The 22,331-nt window shown below is 40.5% G+C and overlaps 1 protein-coding gene across 1 annotated transcript in view; it reads right to left on the bottom strand.

Annotated features, from left to right (window-relative positions):
- Positions 1 to 22,021, bottom strand: part of LOC117512204 (Krueppel-like factor 15) — a 47,115-nt gene extending 25,094 nt beyond the window's left edge. The window contains exons 1-2 of the mRNA XM_034172193.1: positions 21,899 to 22,021; positions 16,118 to 17,728 (exon numbers count right to left, since the gene is read on the bottom strand). Of these exons, the coding sequence (XP_034028084.1) occupies positions 16,118 to 17,631 (1,514 nt within the window). The 5' untranslated portion in view covers positions 17,632 to 17,728; positions 21,899 to 22,021. The remainder of the gene's footprint in view (positions 1 to 16,117; positions 17,729 to 21,898) is intronic.
- Positions 22,022 to 22,331: the final 310 nt, after the last annotated feature.

The following is a 22,331-nucleotide window of genomic DNA, read 5'->3' as shown; positions in this document are numbered from 1 at the left end:
GATTACATTTCAATCATGGATCAAATAGTTTGTTTGTCAGAAATGTCCGCAAATATGACCAACTTTACAACTCAAAGTTGAAAAACTGCGAAGATGCTCAAATGACCCGCAATTCATGGAGGGAAATTGTACGTACCATACCGTTGGTTTGGAGGCTGATGGTTGAATAAAGAAGTGGAGTTCATTGAGGGACAAATTCATCCAGAAAAAGCCACTGTTCCTGTGGTAAATTGCATTAAAACACCCACCAATGAGATGGAGAACTTTAAAAGGACAGTGACACAGTGACACAGTGACACAGTGGAATGCAAATACCAAAGTAAAAGTGAGGGGAATATCATCCAGAAATATGATGTGCTATTCTGAAATGGGCAGTCTCCATAATTAGTACTTTTAGTTTATTTTTAAAACTAATATTTTTGTTGTTTTACTTAAATAATATTGTCAATGTAGGAGTACATTATTTTGTCAATTTGCTGCTACACACTCCTGCCCAGCTGGTGGCGGTAATATACAAACAAAGTTGCTAATCACCATTATTGTCACTTAGTAGGGCATCCCAGGAGGTTACCTTTACTTCACATGGATAGTAAGTCCCTGCAGCTTCTCCCTCCCCATTTGTGGTCATCACAGCATATCCAAGATGGATCAGCATGTTGATTTGGCTTAAGTTTTACACAGTCTGGGCAGAGGTGGTTTGAACCAGGACCCTTGCACTAACCGCTTACTTTACATGGATGCTGATACTCTACTACAGCTTGCCAAATGCAGGCAGATAATGAAAGGTGGACCAATAATATCACTATCCACCCACTACTTTGGGAGGCGCTGGAACAGTTTTTTGTTTTGTTATGTTTTTCTTTTACTGTGGTATCATTGCACTGTGTGGATGTACCCACCAGCACCTGCCATGCCCTGCACCAGAACTCCCACCCCTGGATTTTTATCTATTTTAATTTTTTTTTATTTATATTATTTTAAATTTCAGCAGTAACAACATAAAATAGAGAGCATTAGGTGAAACAAGTTAAATATATAATATTCTGTGCAGTGATTTCTGAGTAAGTGAGACATCAGTGTGACATACAGTAGTGTTCAGAATAATAGTGGTGCTATGTGACTAAAAAGATTAATCCAGGTTTTGAGTATATTTCTTATTGTTACATGGGAAACAAGGTACCAGTAGATTCAGTAGATTTTCCCAAATCCAACAAGACCAAGCATTCATGATATGCACACTCTTAAGGCTATGAAATTGGGCTATTAGTAAAAAAAAAAAAAATGGGACATTCAAGACATTGTTCAGAAGAACAGCATAGTTTTATTAAAAAGTTGATTGGAGAGGGGAAAACTTATACGCAGGTGCAAAAAATTATAGGCTGTTCATCTACAATGATCTCCAATGCTTTAAAATGGACAAAAAAAACAGAGACGCGTGGAAGAAAACAGAAAACAACCATCAAAATGGATAGAAGAATAACCAGAATGGCAAAGGCTCACCCATTGATCAGCTCTAGGATGATCAAAGACAGTCTGGAGTTACCTGTAAGTGCTGTAACAGTTAGAAGACGCCTGTGTGAAGCTAATTTATTTGTAAGAATCCCCCGCAAAGTCCCTCTGTTAAATAAAAGACGTGCAGAAGAGGTTACAATTTGCCAAAAACACATCAACTGGCCTAAAGAGAACTGGAGGAATATGTTGTGGACTAATGAGAGTAAAATTGTTCTTTTTGGGTCCAAGGGGCGAAGACAGTTTGTGAGACGACCCCCAAACTCTGAATTCAAGCCACAGTTCACAGTGAAGACAGTGAAGCATGGTGGTGCAAGCATCATGATATGGGCATGTTTCTCCTACTATGGTGTTGGGCCTATAGATCGCATACCAGGTATCATGGATCAGTTTGGATATGTCAAAATACTTGAAGAGGTCATGTTGCCTTATGCTGAAGAGGACATGCCCTTGAAATGGATGTTTCAACAAGACAATGACCCCAAGCACACTAGTAAACGAGCAAAATCTTGGTTCCAAACCAACAAAATTAATGCCTCGCAGATGTGAAGAAATCATGAAAAACTGTGGTTATACAACTAAATACTAGTTTAGTGATTCACAGGATTGCTAAAAAAAAGCAGTTTGAACATAATAGTTTTGAGTTAATACCGTCAACAGCAGATGCTACTATTATTGTGAACACCCCCTTTTCTACTTTTTTTTTTTACTAAAAGCCCAATTTCATAGCCTTAAGAGTGTGCATATCAGGAAATGCTTGGTCTTGTTGGATTTGTGAGACTCTACTGAATCTACTGGTACCTTGTTTCCCATGTAACAATAAGAAATATACTCAATCCTGGATCAATCTTTTTAGTCACATAGCACTACTATTATTCTGAACATTACTGTACATGCACACACAAACCGAACAGTACTGTCCTGACCAGATATCCTGTCCAATTGGCTGAATTTCAGATTGAACCACTGTCAGACGTTCAAATGAAGGAAACCTATAAAAGTGGCCACATCCATATCCAAACCAAAAAAAAAAAAAAAAAAAAAGACAAATAATATGGTTTTGCCATATTTCAAACACTTTCTGGCCACAAAACAGTTCATACATTGAAGACTGGTTTGTATTTCTCAGAAAGTTACAAGAATTTGGCAAAATTCTATTCTGATAAAACCGATCAGGCTTTTTAATAATGCAACAAAGAAGTTGTTTTTCTTATTTTAAACAAAAACAGATAAAATCAAGGTTTGGGTGTCCTCCATGCCTTCTGGCAAACTGCATCTGAAATTTCTTGTCTTTAACCAATTCTTTCTTTCTTTGGCCACGCTATAATGAAGCAAACAATAGTCACCCTTTGCCCAGTTTCTCTACTCACAACTGCAGAAACTTAACTCTTTCAGAGTTGCCCTTGTACTCTTGGAAGCCTGCCTTATTTAAACCACTTTGTTGGCCATGACTGCTTTTTGAAGTGATTTTGTCATAAATTATAAGACAACATCATATTATTTTTGTTTGTTACTTGTGTTTGTTTGTTCAGTGAGATTAATTCCAAGAGATTACTGCCACACTGATAAAAATGCTGATGATAAAATCATCGGCATTTATTTATTTATCTGTCTGTTAGCAGGATTACGCCAAAACTTTCATCACAGATAGATATTAGGCAATAGGAAACCATTAAATTTTGGAGGTGATACGGACCTGGTTTCTGGATCAAAATTTCACTATATATAGGCTTTGAAGGATTACATCAAAACTGCTTCACCAGATTCTCAACAAATTTGCATGACAGATATATGTATATTATGGCATAGAAGACTCCACTGAATTTTGGAGGTGATCTTGATCTGGATTCTGGCTCAGGATTTCACTTTATAAGCTTTTAATTATTACGTCAAAACTACTCAATCCATCTTCTGGATTGAGATTTCCCTTTATATAGGCTTTGAAGGATTACTTCAAAACTACTTCACGGATTCTCACCATATTTACACCACAAATAGATATTAGATTATGGAAGACTCCATTGAATTTTGGAGGTGATCCAGATCCGGATTCTGACTCAGGATTTCACTTTATAAGCTTTTAATTACTACACCAAAACTACTTCACAGATTCTCACCAAATCTGCACCACAGATAGATATTAGGGCATGGAAGACTCCACTGAATTTTGGAGGTGAATCAGATCCAGATTGGCGGACGTCAGAAATCTTAGATTTCTCTTGTTTCCATATATTTCATGTAAGATTTTGTTGCAGAGTTTTGGGCAGCAGTGGCAGCCTGTCAACATTGCTTGTAACCATTTAAAATCCATTTGCACACATCTACTGGTAGTTTCTGCCCTCTGCCATTTCAATCTTATGTTTGCCAGAGACTGTTGTTCAGTAGCAGATTTTGTCTCACTCCAATTCTTTTCAGTGGGATTTAGCTCAGGAATCACTACTGGCTACTTTATAACTGCATTCTTTCATTGTCAGTCATTCTCTTGTGCTGTTAGATGTCTGCTTTTAGTTGTTATTCTGCTGACAGACCCAAGAACATTGTCTGTTCTGACACTTGGCAACACAATCTGCTCTAAAATATCTCGGGAATATTTTGATTTCATCACTCCTTTAATACATTCAATTCAGTACCAGAAGCAGCAAAGCAGCCCAACAGCATGAAACTACCTCCACCATATTTTGCTGTAGGCTGGGTGTTCAGTTCCTTATGCTCTCTACTTTGACCTATAAACAAACTGTTTCACTCTATTCCCACAGAGTCCCACTTTGGTTTCATCTCTCCACAGAACATTATGCTAATAAGACATTAGTTTATCTGTGAAAGAGTTTACAAACATTAGTATTACCTTTTGTACCATTCTTTCAATAGCTGCATCCTCTTAGGCCATGGGCAATGAAACCATACAAGGTTTAATGTACAGCATACCGTATGGGCTGAAACCAACACTCCAGGTTGCTCCATGTTAGCCTGGAGCCTCTTCATATATCTTGTACAATGTTTTTTTTTCCAACTTTCAGACTCCTGAAATTGAGTTTCTTCTTCTTTTGTAGCAGATAAATGCATATATATTATAAGAATCATTCATATTGTGATACAAGCACCAAATTCGGTACAATAATACTTCTTGCTCTACTTTTTGCAAAAAGCCACTGCAGCTTTTAAGAGGAAATATGTATTTTTGTCATATATTTGCACAATCTTGGGTTATTTCAATGTTGTACCTGTTATATATTGTACTGTGGATGAGGGGGAATTGAAATTAACTTCAGCCAATATTTTCAAACTAGGTAAGGGTAGCACAAAAAGAGATTCTCTGTGATGGAGTTTAATTGGATCCCATATCAGTGCATGAAGACGGGAAACTTTCTGAATAGACTGTTTAACAGATTAATCAAAGACTTCAACATTCTAACCCCCAAAATTAATTAAATAAATAAATAAATAAATTTCATGTGGCCAATGACTTTTTTGAAGAAAATTTCTTCTCAGTATTTATACCAAATTTGGTGCTTGTATCAAATGAACACTTATCTTCTGCACTATTACAATCCCAATTCCAATGAAGTTGGGATGTTGTGTGAAATGTAAATAAAAAACATAATACAATGATTTACAAATCTGCTTCAACCTATATTAAATTGAATACACTACAAAGATAAGATATTTAATTTTCAAAATGACAGACATTTTTGTTTTGTGCAAATATTTGCTCATTTTGAAATGGATGCCTGCAACACATTTCAAAAAAGCTGGGACAGGGGCAACAAAAGACTGGGAACATTAATGAATGCTCAAAGAACACCTGTTTGGAACATTCCACAGGTGAACAGGTTAATTGGAAACAGGTGAGTGTCATAATTGGGTATAAAAAGAGCATCCCCAAAAGGCTTAGCCATTCACAAGGAAATATAGATTTGGTAAATTTTTTAACCACATGGAGGCCCAGAAGGTTTTTTAGGGCCCCTTCACAGATAGTGTGAAGTTTAGACGAAGTGCACACTTCGTGCACATGACGCAGGAATCATGTACAAACCGTGTAATGTCGTCCCTGCCTCCAACTCCTCATACACCTGTTGCTACAACTATTTGCGCTCACAAGTGCCTGAAAGACAAAGTGTGCACTGTGCAAACCCATCGCACCCTCTCGCGGCAGGTGCCGGCCAAAATCCAGGTGACACGCATGAACATCTTACACTGCTCCCATGGCACTTAGAAAATGTGTGGCCAGTCGCACTCTTGGCATGATAACAGACTGGAGACAATCACGTTCACACGCACAGAGAAATTTGTCTAAGTCCCACATGAGTGTGGCTTTGGTGTGTGCGCTGAGAACTGACAGGAGGTGTGTCCTCCCACTGAAGCGGCTGTGGAAATTGGTGGATCTGGACATTGCAGCTGGACACCACGTACTGTGTTTGGACGGACATGGACAAACAACTGCTCACTGTGACACGCGTGTGTCTTACTGTTATCAAGTGGACATAAATACAAACATTTATTACTGTGACGACGTGCTGCAGTGAGCACATGGTGCATACATGGACAGGCTGCTCCAGGGTTGAAATGGACCATCAGATCAGAACATGCAGCAAGCGATCTCACTGTCACGTCACCCACGTGAACTCTGTTCCACATGATGCGGTGTCCTGCGGCGTGTCATCCACAAGACACATGCGCGGCCGGTTGGAGACACGCCAGCAGATGCGGACTTGAATGAGAAGAGCAAACTGCTTCTCATTCATGTCATTTCATGACTGTATGGCTGTGACCATGGGCCATTTACAGAGGAACAGAACAGATCATATTTGTATTGCTCGCTTGATAAATGTGGTGTTTTTATATGGTGTGTGATTTTAATTTTTTTTTTTGTAATACTTCCATGTCCTTCCTGATATGAGGTAGATTCCCACAGCTTTCAAAGAACAGCTCTGTAGCTCAGTGGTAAAGTCGCTGACTGGAAATCAGAGCTTTTGAAAGGTGCGAGTACATGTCCAGTGGGTGGTGTGTTTTTCTCTTTTTTTTTATTATTCCACATATGCGGCGCCATGTGCTGCACCTGGCACTGTTCCTGCTCGAAAAACACCGACACATGCACAAACTCTCACACTGGGTTTGGGCACGCCTGCCCGTCAGTGCAATGTTTCGTGCGCTAATTTCGAACTGTTTTGCACTGTTTTGTTGTTTTCGGCCAAACTTCACACTATGTGTGAAGGGACCATTAATGAATATTTTAAAGAAAAAAATGTTCTTGATAATATATTAATATTCCTAAAGCAATTAGTGGAGGTGATGGTCTAGTGGTTAAGTTGAGCTTGAGACCAGAGGATCCTTGGTTCAAATCCCAGCCTGACCAGAAAATCACTAAGTGCCCTTGGGCAAGGTCCTTAATCCCCTAGTTGCTCCCAGTGTGTAGTGGGCACCTTGCATGGCAGCAGCCTGACATCAGGGTGAATGTGAGGCATTATTGTGAAGCGCTTTGAGCATCACATGCACATGGAAAAGGCTATATAAATGCAGTCCATTTATAAGTAGTCTATGATTTGTTGAAAAGCTGATGAAATTCCTTGCAAATATTTATTTTCACAAGACACTAGATTCCTTATTCTACTAAGGTTGATCCTTGTATGCTACAAGGATCAACATGTTAAAAGATTTAATTTTAACATAGTATCTTTTGTTATTGTCAAGTAATAACAAAAGATATGAGATTAAGATTGCCTTGGGGCAACTGTTTGTTGTGATTTGGTGCTATATAAATAAAATTGATTTGATTTGATTAATATGCTGGGATGCCAGTTGTGGTGCCTTGCCAAGTTGGTCCAACGCCCCATCATTCCAGCTTGATTAACGAGCTGGCTGGGTGTGGTTTTGCTGTTGCATATTTGTGAGCATTAAAACCATGAGCATGTACTGTATATTCCACGTTTGATGTTTCATTTTGCAGACCATAGTATCACAAAATCTATTTTGATTTCAGTCGCAAGGCTGCATTACATGATCTTCAAGTAACTTTTATTTTGCTACCCTCACCAAAAAGAAATGTATCAAAGTTTACTGGCAGTATACCTTTTTAAAACTAAAAATAGTCAAGTGTTCTTTCAGTTCACTTGTTATGTACTTGTCACAGATCATTTATCAGATCTATATTTAGGAATATTTTGTTTATACTCATAAGCATAGCAAAAACTAAAATAAATAAAAATATAAAAACAACAACAAAAAAAACTGTACTTGGTGTTCACTGAAAAGTATGCAGAATAATAATAACTTGGCTTATACTGATGAATACACTTATTGCTATAAGATGCATCTTCAAGTAACATGTACGAGGTCTGATAGAAAAGTATCTGACCTTTCTATTTTTTGCAAAAACCATACGGATTTGAATCACGTGTGATTGCATCAGCCAAGCTTGAACCTTCGTGCGCATGCGTGAGTTTTTTCATGTCTGTCGGTTGCGTCATTCGCCTGTGAGCAGGCTTTGTGTGAGCACTGGTCCACCCCTCTTGTCGGATTTTTATTGCGAACAAATGTGTGAAGGATTTGGAGCTTTGCTGCATCAAATTTTTCCAGAAACTGTGAGAGACCTCCAGGTGGACACCATTCGGAAAATTCAGATGGCTTTCAGGGACGATTTTATGGGGATTACACAGATTAAGGAGTGCTCCAGCCGGTTTAAAGACCACCCACAGTGTCTGAGAGCACAGCGCGCTCCGAGTGCCGATCGACAGGCTGACACCCCGCTGAAACAACCAGATAATTTCCAACGTGAAGGCTTTGTTGATCCGGGACATCGTCTGACTTCCACAAAAATGGCAGAAGACATGGACATCAAGACTTTTTCGGCACATTCCACTGTTACAGGAGTTTTTTTCATGGAAAGAGAAGTGGAGGGATGCACCACCGTGCCGCTCATGGCGCGGAACAAAAGCACCTCCGCGTTGGTCTCACAGGACGGCTTTCAGATGGCTTTCAGACGGCTTTCAGTGGCTTTTCAGTCGTGTGACTATCCGAGAAATTGTGCATGAGCTGGACATGCCAGGACATGTCCTGTGAGGCTTCTTCACAGCGTTGCTTTGCGCCATGCAAATTCACAAGCTTTAAAAAAAAGTGTGTTCTTGATCTTGGTTTTACATCATGATGTCATATGTTTCTGCTGCAGAACGCATATTGATCCGGAGCACTCCCAACATCCAACACTAACAGGGTCTTCCTTTGTACAATAGCCACATGTGATTTAAATTTTGTCAAGATCCATCAAGCAGATTTTAGGTGATCCTTGAAACAGAGAAAATTTAAGAAATCATCCAGAATCAGGATCTTGATCCCGATCCACTCAAAAATTTAATGGAGTCTTCTATGGTGTAATATCTCTCTGTGGTGGAGATTTTGTCTAAATCCATGAGTAGTTTTGAAGTAATCCTTAAAAGCCTATAAAGTGAAATCCTGAGCCAGAATCCGATATTGTAGACTGAACGGTCCCCCCTTAAAAACTGGTTCGCTCTACCTTCACTGTGCATGCGTCATTTGGGACCACAGCAGCTTGACTGAATCTCTTCACCCAAAGCGAGCAAATGAAATAATGTGATTATTAACATCACATGACAAAAGTACACAAAATAAATGCCATGCCCTAATACAGGGGTGCCCAAGTTCGGTCCTTGAGACCTACCTTCCTGACACGCTTAGTTGTCTCTCTGCTCCAACACACCTGAATCCAATGAAAGACTTGTTAGCAGGCTTTTAATGAGCCTTTTATTGGCATGGAAGACTCCACTGAATTTTGGAGGTGATCCAGATCATTTCTACATAATTCTACATAAATTCAGCATTATTTCATAATAAAAGATGGGGGAAGCAATCAGAGTGCAGCAGCCAAACGAGCCGCTGCTGCTGCATTCACTGCACGTCCGTCATTTCAAAACGTCAGTAGGGACTCACCGATTATCGCCTTGTTTCTGCTTAAAAGTGTAGGTAGAGCTCAAGGACCGAACTTGGGCACCCCTGCAAGTAATTCTGATGTAATCCTTCAAAGCCTATATAAAGGGAAATCTTGATCCAGAATCTGAATCCAGATCACCTCAAAAATTTCATGGAGTCGTTCATGCCCTAAGTATCTGTGGTGCCAATTTGGTAATATGTGTAACGTTTTGAAGCAATCCTTCAAAGTCTATATAAAGGGAAAGCTTGATCCAGAAATCTTGATCCAGAATCCGGATCACCTTCAGAATTTAATGGAGTCTTCCACGGCCTAATATGTATGTGTGGTGAAAATTTCATCAAAATCTGTGCATTAGTTTTGATGTAATCCTGCTAACAGACAGACAGACAGACAGACAAATACATAAATAAATAAACACTGATGATTTTATGACATCCTTGGTGGATGTAATTAGTGACAATAATGACAATATTGTCTGCGATGAGGAGTGGCTTAATAAGACACACCCAATTTAGCATTCACCTTTGGATTCATGTGTCATGTGGATATTTCATGTGAAATCAGTTTCTGCACTAAAATAAAATTAATACTAATGATTTATGGCTTTCTGTGGTCACACATCTAAAGATACACCAACCTCATGACAATCACATATTCTATTGTAATGCTGAATGCCTCAGCTGACACCAGCTCTGCCCTCATGACAGATGTCAAGTACAAACACGTCATCGTCTTATGACAGCCAACTGTTTGGGTTTGAGCCCAGCCATCCAACACAAACGTCATATGAGTCTCCATGCAGGTCGGAGCTGAAAATAGTGTGTGCAGGTATGTGTACTCTTTTATGTGCTCACATGTGGCTTTGTTTATGAATCGGAGTCTGCACGGGAGTAAAATCATGAAGTACATCGAGAGAGCACCGACACATGGATCTATTCAAAAGCAGCTCTTACACCTGGCTGAGGTCGTCATGCAGCTCAACTTGTGAAAGGACAGTTAAACCCATGTGGGCTTTGAACATGGTCAAAATTTTCACGTGATAGGAAGGACTCTTAGACACTTTGTACTCAGCTTAGCACCCAATTTTCACACTGTGCACAGAAGGAATTATCCTGAGTTGAGGACACAGTGTACACTATGTTCCTGAAGAGTTACATTGAGTTGTGCTGGGCCTTTCTGAGCTCAAATCAGGGTCCACGAAACTGTAACAAAAACAACTATGACGACAACAAAAAAAAAGAAAACCTCTCCCAACTTTTGCCAAGTGGTGTGCATGCTCGGGAGAACTTGGTGCCAAATACAACTAGGCGATAGCTGCTTGAAAAAAACCATCTGAGGTGTGTCAAATTGTAATTCAGTCTCTCTCTGGCATACTTAAAGGCCCTGTCACACCTTGATAATTTAGCCTGCATATGCTGATTGTAGTAAAAACGTTGACACATGCTGGCGTATGTCTAATAAATGAATCCACCATCACACCTTGATGACTTAACCAGCAAATACTGACAACCCCGTTTCCACTGAGTGATTCGGGTTGGTGCTGCACGGTATTATATGTGTCATAACGGTTAAGTCTGACTTGCATTTCCACTGCCAGGAGAACCCTTTTATTTGAGAGGTGGAACACAGAAATATTGACGAGCATGGCATCAAACGCATACACGGTGTTGCGCGGCATCTCCGCTCCACATGGAGGCAAAACAAGTAATTTAAACTTTTTTTTTTGTGGATCATGTGTTTCTAATTTCATTGCATGCAGACAGAATCAACTGATGCCTTTAATGAATGAGGTGTGATGATGTTCAACTTCTTGTGGTGCAAAGAGAAGCCAGGTTTTAGATAATAATAATATTAGATGGGGAATAGGTATACAAATAGTCAGAGGCGAGAATGAGATGTTTGGATAGTTACAGAGGGGGGACCCAGGGTATATAGGGAGAAGGATGCTGAGGATGGAACCACCAGGCAGGAGGAGAAGAGAGAGGCCAAAGAGGAGGTTTATGGATGTGCTGAGGGAGGACATGCAGGTGGTTAATGTGACAGAGGAAGTTACAGAGGACAGGGTGAGATGGAAACAATTGATCTGCTGTGGTGACCCCTAACAGGAGCAGTTAAAGCAAGAAGAAGAAAATGGAGGATAGGCATGGGGGCCTGAACCAGGACCCTTCTGTTTTAGAACCAAATGCACTGACCATGTGGCCACTGCAGTGACCTGATGCAGGTACACTCTGCTTTGCAAATACAATCATGTGTCACCTGCAATGGTGTTAATATACAAGCATATTATGGGCAATGTACGCAAAATAAAAAAAAAAGTGAGAGCAGGGAGCTGTGACTTGATCCCGGATAAGTGGTTGAAGATGAGTGAATGAGTGAGTGAGTGACAGCAGGGAGAAAAAACTTGTGTGAGCTTGCTCCTCAGAGTAACACAATGATACATGTGTATAATACACAAAGAACATGAAAAAAGAATCATTAAACAACATACAAATCACTATGTTGCCAAAAACCCTTAACCTTGCTGGTCCACTGGTTCACCTCAGGGAGCATTGGTGGCCTCTGCCCACTAAGCCACTAACTCACTGGAAATCTGTTCATTTGTGCCCGTTTCCTTAACACCACAGCGTTCTGCAACTTGCACATTCCAATGTAACACACAGGACAGCTGCCACACTCACTGGTTGATGTCGTGTTCTGACTTTGTTACGGTATTTATCACTGCTTAAATTGCAAAGTGTGTTCTGACTCACCCAAAATGGGCTTGCCTTTACTGTGCAAGTCCTTTTTCACAGTCAAAATAGAAGCCTTTATTTTCAACAACGATATGCTCTCACGTCTTCCCGCTGTCCCCCGTCACAACTCAATGGATTGATGAAGTTGTGACAGCTCCTGTCCCTACTTCATCATCTTCAAAATTTATCTTGCCAATGACAGTATTGAAGTAACAACCCACTGGACACGCACTTGCTACCCTAAGCTGTATGCTATCACTTCCACCTAATTCTCCAGTCCTGTTTCCATCTTATTCCTGCTCACACTGCTGGGTGGAATAATCATAACCTGAGCTCAAAAGAACTTTCTTGTTTCCATGTTGCCACTGCAGCTACAGAGTTTGCTATTGGGTGGAAACCCTGGTGCGTGATACTAGTCTTTTGAAGTCCAATATAAACTCATATTACACAACAAATTATAAATACCCAGCCAGAAGCAGAGACATAATGTATGTTACAAAAACAAACAAGAAAAATCAGATGAAAGGCCTGATTGTGGAGGCAGGTAGTGCATAGTAATGACCCAGATTGTATGGCTAAAAAGAGAACCCGGATAAGTGATGAATAATTTAAGGGAAAGAAGAGTAACAGCATGTCTGACCAATTTGGTCTCATTCGCTCAGAAAACAATGCATTCACAAACTCCTTCAGGCTAATTTTGCTGCCACTCAAATCCAACCATACTTCAAATTTTAACAATAAAAACCTAAATCTTTGCCATCATTCACCCTGAATTATAACCTCCCCTTCCCCTTTTTACTAAAACTGTATTACAAATTTTTGGAACAGTCTTGTGCAATAACAGCAGGCAGAAAGCATTGGCCATGAGGTCATCGAGTTGTACTTTGGATAGGACAGTTTAACCGGAGATGTTCTGGCACCCCTGTACTTTTACGTGCAAAATGTAAAATATATTTTGTAATAAATTTAAATGAACCAATTTTATATAATCAGATTTTTTTTAATGCTCACAATTATTGAACAACAAAAATAAAATAAAATGCTTCCACACCATAAAGTAATACATAAATAAGTAAATAAAAATACAGACATAAAATGCACACATGATGCAGTGATTGGCTCCCTTTGATAAAGTTACTGTAAATCATCATTTTCATATGGTCACTGCCCACCCCAGACACATTTACCATTGTCTTTACATTTTTTCATGATACATGTAAATGAAGGCCGAGACTTATTCAGTGAAATGGAGATGTTTATGTATCCATCCCTGACTTGTCTGGGATTGTAAAGTGGCTTGCAAAAGTATTCAGCAAGAAGGAGAAGAGTGAGGAAAGCCACCAAGACACCCAAATAACCCAGAAGAGGTTACAGGCTTGTGTGGCTGTGATTGGAGAATTTGTGCATAGTTCATGTTTTGCATTTTGTATCCCCAGTTATACAGCTTCATGATGAAGTAGTACAGAAGAGGGTTTTATTAAAAAGAAGGCCTGAAAGTTCAGCTACAATTTGCCAGAAGGTACATCTGAGATGCAAGCCTAATGTTTTGGTGAAAGAAAACCCTCCTCTCTTGATGTAAATAAAGATCAAAACATAGTCAGTGACTTGGAAATATTCATGTATCCATCCCCTGACTTGTCTGAAGAAAACTGGCAATTAAACTGATTATTTACAGGTATTATACCAAAGGGACGCATTATTTACACAACCCAGCATCTTGGCTTTTATATTTTTAATTAATTTATATCAAGTTGTAGAGATATACTTTCAGTCTGAGTCTAAGGAAGATTATTTTAGAAATATTGAGAAGCCTGATATACGTTTTGTATTTAAAATTCCATAAACAAATTAAAATGTGTGAAATACCAAGGGGCTGAATAATTTTGCAAGGCACTCTATGGAAAAATTTTGCAAATTCATCACAGTGTGCCAATAAATATAATTCAGTAATTCTGACAGCGACTGTTCTCTCTTCCCTTGTTAATGCAGACATAATGCAATTATTGGAGGTGATACAAGTTTGGCATACAGGAGTGTGGTCACCGCTTTTAACGGATGTAAAAAATTTGAACTAGAGAGAATCCAGTGTATGTGTGGGTGCAGTGGTTGCAGACACTGAGCAAACAAATGGAAACGATTACAAAAGGCAAAGTCTACAAGCAAACAACTTCTGTGAGCGGATGTTGACAATCCCGAGTTACTGTAATCTTGAGAGTTCAGATAAATGTGTAGTTCATAATGCTGGCACAATACATACAGTACAAGCATTATGAAGGCTACGATGACTGTAGTGTTTCAAAAGAGTTGGTGATGTAAACAGCACAGCATGTGATGGCTCCCTTTGAATACTCAACCTGGAAGAGTGTTCAGAAACACAGGTGTTGGAAAGATGTTCTGGAACACTGGTTTGTGTTTGTCATCACTAACTTGCAGTGACAATGAAAAGATTGGTTTAATCCCCAGCAACACATTCTATCTATTCTTTAATTCCAGGTTTACTTCCTGTTTTGTTTTCTTTACCTGCATTTGCTGGCTTTTAACTTTCTTTTTCTGGCTTTTTCATGCACCATCCAGCACGTGGCAAAGACATCGGGTATTGTTGTTGGCCTTGCGGCTGCTCCCATTTGTACGAGGTGCCTTCAATACGTTTTGAGACTTTTTTCGTAGGGGCAGTTATATTCATCCCACACTCTTGTAATTTTGATATGTCATTATCATATGTCTAAGGAGATAATCTACCAATTTTTGTTATTCCAGGTTGAAAGAGACGACTGTATGTGGACGTTAAGCGGACCCTACTAAATCACACTCCTTACAGCTGATTTTTTTGCAAAATACAGTCGGGACGGGAGGACACTTTTGAAGAGTGATACGCTATAAAATTTTATGTTAAGCTCGGAAAGAACGCTATGCAGACGTATGAACTGCTTCAGACTGCTTATGGACTAAATTGCATGGGCAGAGCATCGGTGTTTCGTTGGCACAAAAAGTTTAAGGGTGACAGAGAGTCTGTGAGAGACGATGAGAGGTGTGGGAGGGGGAGGGAAGTCAGAACACCGGAGCTGGTGGGGAAAATTTGTATTTTTATGGATGAGGACCGTTGAGTGTCAATAGAGACAATAAGTGTAGAATTTGAAGTCAGTGTGGGAACTGTACACACGATTATTCATGATGAAGTGAACATGCGGAAGATTTGTGCATTTCCACCAGGACAATGCACCAGTCCACAACTCCATCCGTGTTTCCAACTATTTGACGGAGCTGGGCATCAAAACAGTTCCTCACCCTCCCTACAGTCCAGACCTTGCTCCCTGTGACTTTTGGTTGTTCCCCAAGCTGTTAGGCTGTGACAAGGGTCGTGGACACGTTCACACCAGAGGACTTCCAGGGGGCCTTCCAGAAGTTGTTGGAACAATACAACAAGTGCACTGCATCTGGATGGGAGTACTTTGAAGGGGACTAGAGTTTTGTGCTTCTCCGAGGAAAAAAGTGTCCCTGTCTCAAAACTTATTGAAGGCACCTCGTACATGGTTGCCTCTGCAGATCCATCACATTTTGGATCCACAATGGAATTTGGCATGTTTTACATTTAAAAAAAGTCCTAACTATGACCTATTCTGCTTAGCTTTTGATATCTAACAGGATCAGGTGTACACAGAGCAGACTGACAGCTCAAAGACATTGGATATTACATGGGAAACATACAGTAAAGTAGTTTTTTTTTTTTTACTTGATCTGGTGCATCAGACTTAATCACCATCGAATGACTTAATCTTTATGTACTGTGCAAAATGGGGCCTCACAACTTGATTAGCCAATCTGGTTTGGAAACATAACAAACACAAGTGAATGAACACCTGCAGTCACAGCAGGGTCTGGGCATATACACTAGTACATTCTACCAGCTTTATATAAACTGTTTCTTTGTGCTTACCTCCATCCACAGCCGGGCCATGTGCAGGCGAAAGGCTTCTCCCCCGTGTGCCTTCTAAGATGGGCTTTCAGGTGGCTGCTCTTGGTGTACATCTTATTACAGCTGGGAAAGGAGCACTTGTGCATTTTAATCAGGTCTTCCACGGCACTCTTGTGGTATCGCTGACCTCCCGGGACAACACCTGCAACTGAACCTACACCGAACCCACCTTCTCCAAGACCCATAGGCTTAGCTGCAATGGGCACGGGTGCAATCCGGACAAATTTGGATGCGCCACTGGGTCCAGTTTTGTTTGTGTTCGTAAGGTTTGACTGGGGAAGCAGTTGAGGTACCAGTGCAAAGGTCTGGCCCTGGATGTTGACCAGGAGCTGAGTAATTTTGATATCTGATGTGGCAGTGGTTAACTGGGATTGGGCCTTCTGGGAATTTTGACACTGATGGGTGACACTTTCTGCCATGGCACTGGAACTGGGTTCTTGTTTGATCTGTATAGGATGGATCTGTAAGATTACAGGCACATTGGAGGCAGCTGGTGGTGATCCACAGTCCTCCTGTTTGATCCCATCAGAAACTCCACTGCTATCACAAACAGAACTAGTTGGATGACTAGAGTCCATTGTTGCAATATTGTCCGTGTCAGAAGAACATGGTGTGTGTTTGGTCTCGGTGTAGGAAGAGAAGGGAGAAGGAGCAGCATCACCACAGGTCTCTGGCACAGTCTGATCCGAGTTTTCAGATATTGATGTGAGCTCTCTGACTACTGTCCTTTTGGATTCCACCTCCATGTCCTCCAAAGCTGGTGACATATCCCCATCACTCCTGTCCTCTTCTTTCGCCACAGCCAGCACCATGTTTTCCTCCAGGAACTCCTCAATCTCTTCTAGGGTGGGCTGAAAGAAGAGACCTGATGGATCATGCAGCTCATCTGTAAAGACGGGTAACTCGTAACAGTCCTCCTTAGCTTGCTGCTGCAGAGGATTCAGCCTCTGCTCTCTCTTTGACTCCCATGTGAGACCCATGGGTAAAAGGGGCATGGCAGAAGATGATGAAGCAGAGGTGGACAGGGATAATGAGGAAAATAAAGAAGAATGAGACATGCCGTTGGTGCTACTACTCAATGAGGTGGTGAAGGAGGCCTGTGAGAGCAGGAGGTCCAGCAGGCTGTCTTGACTCTCCCCTCTTGAAGAGCTACAACTCCTGCTGCTCCAGCTGCTCTTACTTTCATAGCTGGAGCTCATGAGATGCTGCGACGATGGTGAAGATGACTCTGGGCTAGAGCATAGTGAGGAACGTGGGCTGGAGATGTCACTAAGATCATCCTCAGAGAGGTGAGGGGAGGAGGACAGCATCACCCCTTGGTAGTGGTGATGGTGATGATGATGGATGCAAGCATCAGTTACCATGATGCCTGGTGTGTTGCCATTGCTGTGGTGGCAGCGGCAGTTGTAGTCAGAGCCTGGAGAGCCAGAGCAGTATAGGAAGGTCTCCTCACCAAACGGCAAGTGATCCACCATTCCTGTATGAATGAATGACAGCACAACTCTGCGAAGCTCTGACAGCCGAACTGTTCTTCAGGTGACTGGATGTGAATAAAAATGTGCTGAATTCTTCCTGTAACAGGGATGATTACATAAATCAGTTGTGACAAGCAAAATTACAATCAAATACATGAGGTTTTGCAGATAAATAAATACTGCGATGATATTCGGCGACTGATAGATTTGTATTAAATAGCAGATAAATATAAGAATGTAGACGAGAATGGGCACTCAGAGAGTCCAACACCTTCGCCTTTGATACACTGTCATGCAAATGAATTTTTTGCGAAGAATAAAGTATGTAATATAGGGTTCTGTGTTTCCTCGATATTTGATCAATTCTAGTCAAAAGTGAAGCACTTTATCACTGGCAAACACACTGTCCTTCTAAGGTGTTTATTCTATGTTGGCCCCAAAACTTTGAGTTAAACAGTTATAGTCTTGAGTTTGACCTTTCAAGGTCACACAAGGTCCAAACTCATGTGACCAACAGAAGGGTGACAGACTGTATGACCTCACACTACTGTTTAATAACTTATGTGTATCTTTAACCAAGTTCTCAACCTTACGTACCGGCCCAGGCTTTGCGTTCTCAGGGTGAAGGACTACTTTGTGTCCCTAGGGTGAATAAGAAGTCTGCGGGTCACAGAGCTTTCTCTTATCGTGCCCCTGTTCTGTGGAATGATCTCCCTGCATCAATAAAACAGTCAGATTCTGTGGAGACTTTCAAGTCCAGACTTAAGATGCACTTATTTTCCCTTTCATATCCCTAACATACTGGCATAGTATAGTTCTGCTTTTTTTACTCTTTTAATTCATTTTATTAGGAAATGGAGCGTGCCTCTGCCTCAACTTTATCTAAATTCTGGGTCTTTTAGTGAAGCTTAGGGCTAGTGGCTGGTGATCACCTTTGTATTTCCTGTTTTTCTTGTTTAATGCTGGCAAAATATACTGTATTTCTTGTCTTTCTGATGCCTGATTCTGTTTTTTTTTCTCTCTGTTTAAAGTGCAGCTCCATCCAGAGATGGGTGTGGTATTTGTACTGGAGACCCTCCTGTCCTGTGCACCAACAGTATTTCCTGTGTATTTGTTTTGTGAATTGTTCTGTAATTTATGTCTGTAGCATGGCCCAAGCAGAGGGTCATCCCTTTGAGTCTGGTCTGCTTGAGGTTTCTTCCTCAGAGGGAGTTTTTCTTTACCACTGCTGCTCTGGGAGTAAATAAGGTTAGACCTTACTTGTGTGAAGTGCCTTGAGGCAACCCTCTTGTGATTTGGCGCTATTTAAATGAAAAGAAAAAAAAAAACCTCAAATAACCATTCCAATGAATTTGACCTTTCAAGGATTCATGTTAATGTTGAATGGAACTATGGGCGCATCTGTAATAATACAGCCATTCTAAATATCACATGAATATAAGTGTTGGGCCAAAGATTTGGCTTTGTCCCTTGAACTCAGCTATGAGAAGCTTCTGAAAGCAAAGTTAAGAAGGTTATTCAAAGCTTTTGATTTGATCCAGGACGTAGCGAGTGAAGTCACCTCACTGTGAACTCGCTCAAGGTGAAGTCACCTCACTTTTTTCAGTGAAGACACGCCACTCCAGCTATCCATGATAATTTTCTTAAATAATTTAGAATGACTAGTTTAAAGTTAGGGACCTGCCAGTGTGATGTATAGAACTGGGCAGTGTGCCCTGCTTCTCTCATCAATGGGCTTTTTACCAGACAATTACATTCCCCTACCTTAAAACATCATCTCACTTACAAAACTTGAGTAAGAACAGTTTATGCCACTGGTGTGTAGAAATATTTTTTTTAGATGAACATATCAGAATTGAAATATTGTGTTACTAGAGTGGGGCGACGTCACCTGGACTGGGGTGACTTAACCTGGGGCGAGTTTGCAGTGGGGTGACTTCACTATTGACCGATCCAGGATATTAGCAAAGAAAAAGTCAGAATAATTAACAAATATAATTAAGTCAAAAAGAACCAACTGTGGCTGAACCAAATTGCGAACCTTCAGGAAGTACCAGAGAATAAAATGCAAGAAACTAGAGCCCGACTGATATATCAGCCAGCCGATATTATCGGCCGATATAAGCCCTTTTCAAAGTATTCACTATCGCCCGAAAGTTTGTCGACAGAACGCCGATAATTTCTCATAAACAGAACAGTTACTGAAATAATGTTTGTGTCGGCAATGTAAAATGTCCTTGCACCATTTGTCCAGTAGATGGAGCTCTGACTCCATTCAACTGAGAGCTGCTTACACCTCTGCTTAAATGTGTTCATCACTGGCCCCCGTAGTTCACGTCACACTCCACTGATCAGCTGACAAAAGCATACAAGTAAGTTTATAAGGGTGTTGTTTGTAATAACTTTGCGATTACATTCACCCCACATTTCTCCCGTTTCAGTTCAACTCAGTTTGATTAACTCAGTTCATGTAGTAATGTGTCAAATGTGATTCATTACATCGGTCACGCTTGTTATTAAGCCCACGTTGTGTAGACCTTATTTCTAGCATGAAAAACTTTCATTTACCGCTAAGAGGTTGAAACATTCAGATTCAGTGGTCGTCCGGAAGGGTTCTGGGAATTACTGCCGTTCACCATTAACCCTCTGGGGCTGACACTGTCGTATACGATGGCTGGGACCAAGCTTTACTAAAGTAAATAACTTTTTAATGATATAAGATAGAAACTTTTTTTTTTAGCTGAAAAGTTAACTCCATGGACTTTTGATCCACTGTTGGCCATCTTGGTACTCCTCATAGAAGATGTGTGATGACGTGCGCAATGTGAGTGTCCAATCGGAATTGGTTCTCTGTCGCATGGTTTTCCAAAATCCAATAGTAGGGCAGATTTACCTCACGTGATATGGCAAAGATTGTTTTCAGGAGTGATATGTTACTAGGTGGCCCGTTTGAATAGCCCCATTGCATTTTTTGGAACTTGAAAATTCTTCTGTTATAAAGTTAATCAATATGAGGACAAAGCTTCAGCTTTTAGCTCATACCTTTTTTGTTAAGGGTTTAATAAAATAACATTTTATTCATTAAAAAAATAATAATATCGACTGATTTATCAGCTATCGGCTGTTTGGCCGATTTATTGATTATCTGCATTTTTTTCATCCAAATATCATTATCGGCATCGGCCTCAAAAAATCCATATCGGTCGGGTTCTACAACAAACGAGTGCAGACATAAAAAAGGCTCAATGAAAGGTACATTACTTACCTTAGCTAATAGAACATTACCTACCTAGTGTTGGATTATGTTATAACTCAATCTACACTGTTACAACATTGTAACAACTTTCTGACATTTCTTTTATTGCAAGCATATGGGCTTAATAATAATATGGCTACTTAATAATAATAGCAATAATAATAATAATAATAATTATTATTATTATTATTATCAAAACTGTAGAAACCAGGTGGAAAATGTAAATTTAGATACAGTACAATGTATTTTTAAAAGTATATGCAGTGGATTTTTGTGTGTCAATAAGTGACTGATTAATTACATTTATCTGCCAAACAGCACAAAGGTTTCCAAATTGACACGTTTATGATTTCAAAAGAAACAACTGCCCTGGATGTTCCTGATCTGCAATAAAAATAATAATAATAATAGTAAGAATAATAATAACAATAATTTAGTCTCATTGTAACGCCTGAAAAGACACAAAAATCCATCGTTTGAAAACGAAATGATCGTGCGCCCTCTTCTGTAAAGCTCCAAATGTTCTCAAAGTGAAGTTTGACTGGGGGACCTGCAGCAGTTCATCAGCAACCAGTAACATAGAGAGTGAATATTACTGCTCTTTTTACACTTATTTTCCTCCTGAAGGATTGCTTCGTAATTATGTCTTCAACCAATAAATAATAACTTATTTGGAAAGTCAGAAGCGCCGAATGTTTGGAAGAGAGTTGGAGTTGGAAGTGTGATTTGTCCGATAGTAACCCACCGCCTTCAAACATCACACAGGGCTTTGACAGCTGATGCGCACGTGCGTCATTTCAATTCTGACAATTCACGGTGACACATGGCAGGAAAAAAAAAAGACATTATGATCGTTTAAAGGACCAATAAACTTACACATGCAGTCGGAAGTCATGCGTCTGATTCCACATAAACGCAGGCAGAAAAAAGAAGGAAAAAAAAAACAAAAAAACGCACGCGGTCACACACGCAGTTTTCAGTTAAATCCCTCTGGCTCCTTTGTAAACTCACCCGTTCGCGCGAATCCGAAATCCCGCTCCTCTCCGCTGAACGCGCTCCCTCACAAAGTCAGCGCGTAATCGTGCGTAATGGGTAATGTCATTCCACAGCGCGCTCTTTGCATAGCTGCACACACGCGCAGCCGCTCTCTCTCTTTTTCTCCGTCACATGATCGGACCTGGGTCTGATCCTCCAGTGAATTTCTGGGCTCGGTTTATGAAGGCTCGCCTGTCCGGCTGCTCCCATTGGCCAAGAGCGCACAGAGTGACTGCGTCACTGGAAAGAGGGTGTGTGCGTGATCGTGTGTGTGCGTGTGTGCGCGCGCGGTCCCGCGTATGTGCGTGCGTGTGTGTGCGTACGTGTGTGCCTCTACAAAGGAATGACATGAATAAAGAATAAAGAACATGAATTAAATCTAAATAAATGGATAAATTCATGAATCTAT

The sequence above is a fragment of the Thalassophryne amazonica genome, chromosome 6, assembly GCF_902500255.1.
Source record: "Thalassophryne amazonica chromosome 6, fThaAma1.1, whole genome shotgun sequence".
Lineage (NCBI taxonomy): Eukaryota > Metazoa > Chordata > Actinopteri > Batrachoidiformes > Batrachoididae > Thalassophryne > Thalassophryne amazonica.
The sequence above is the reverse complement of the archived record's forward strand: the minus strand, read 5'-3'. Positions and strand labels throughout refer to the sequence as shown.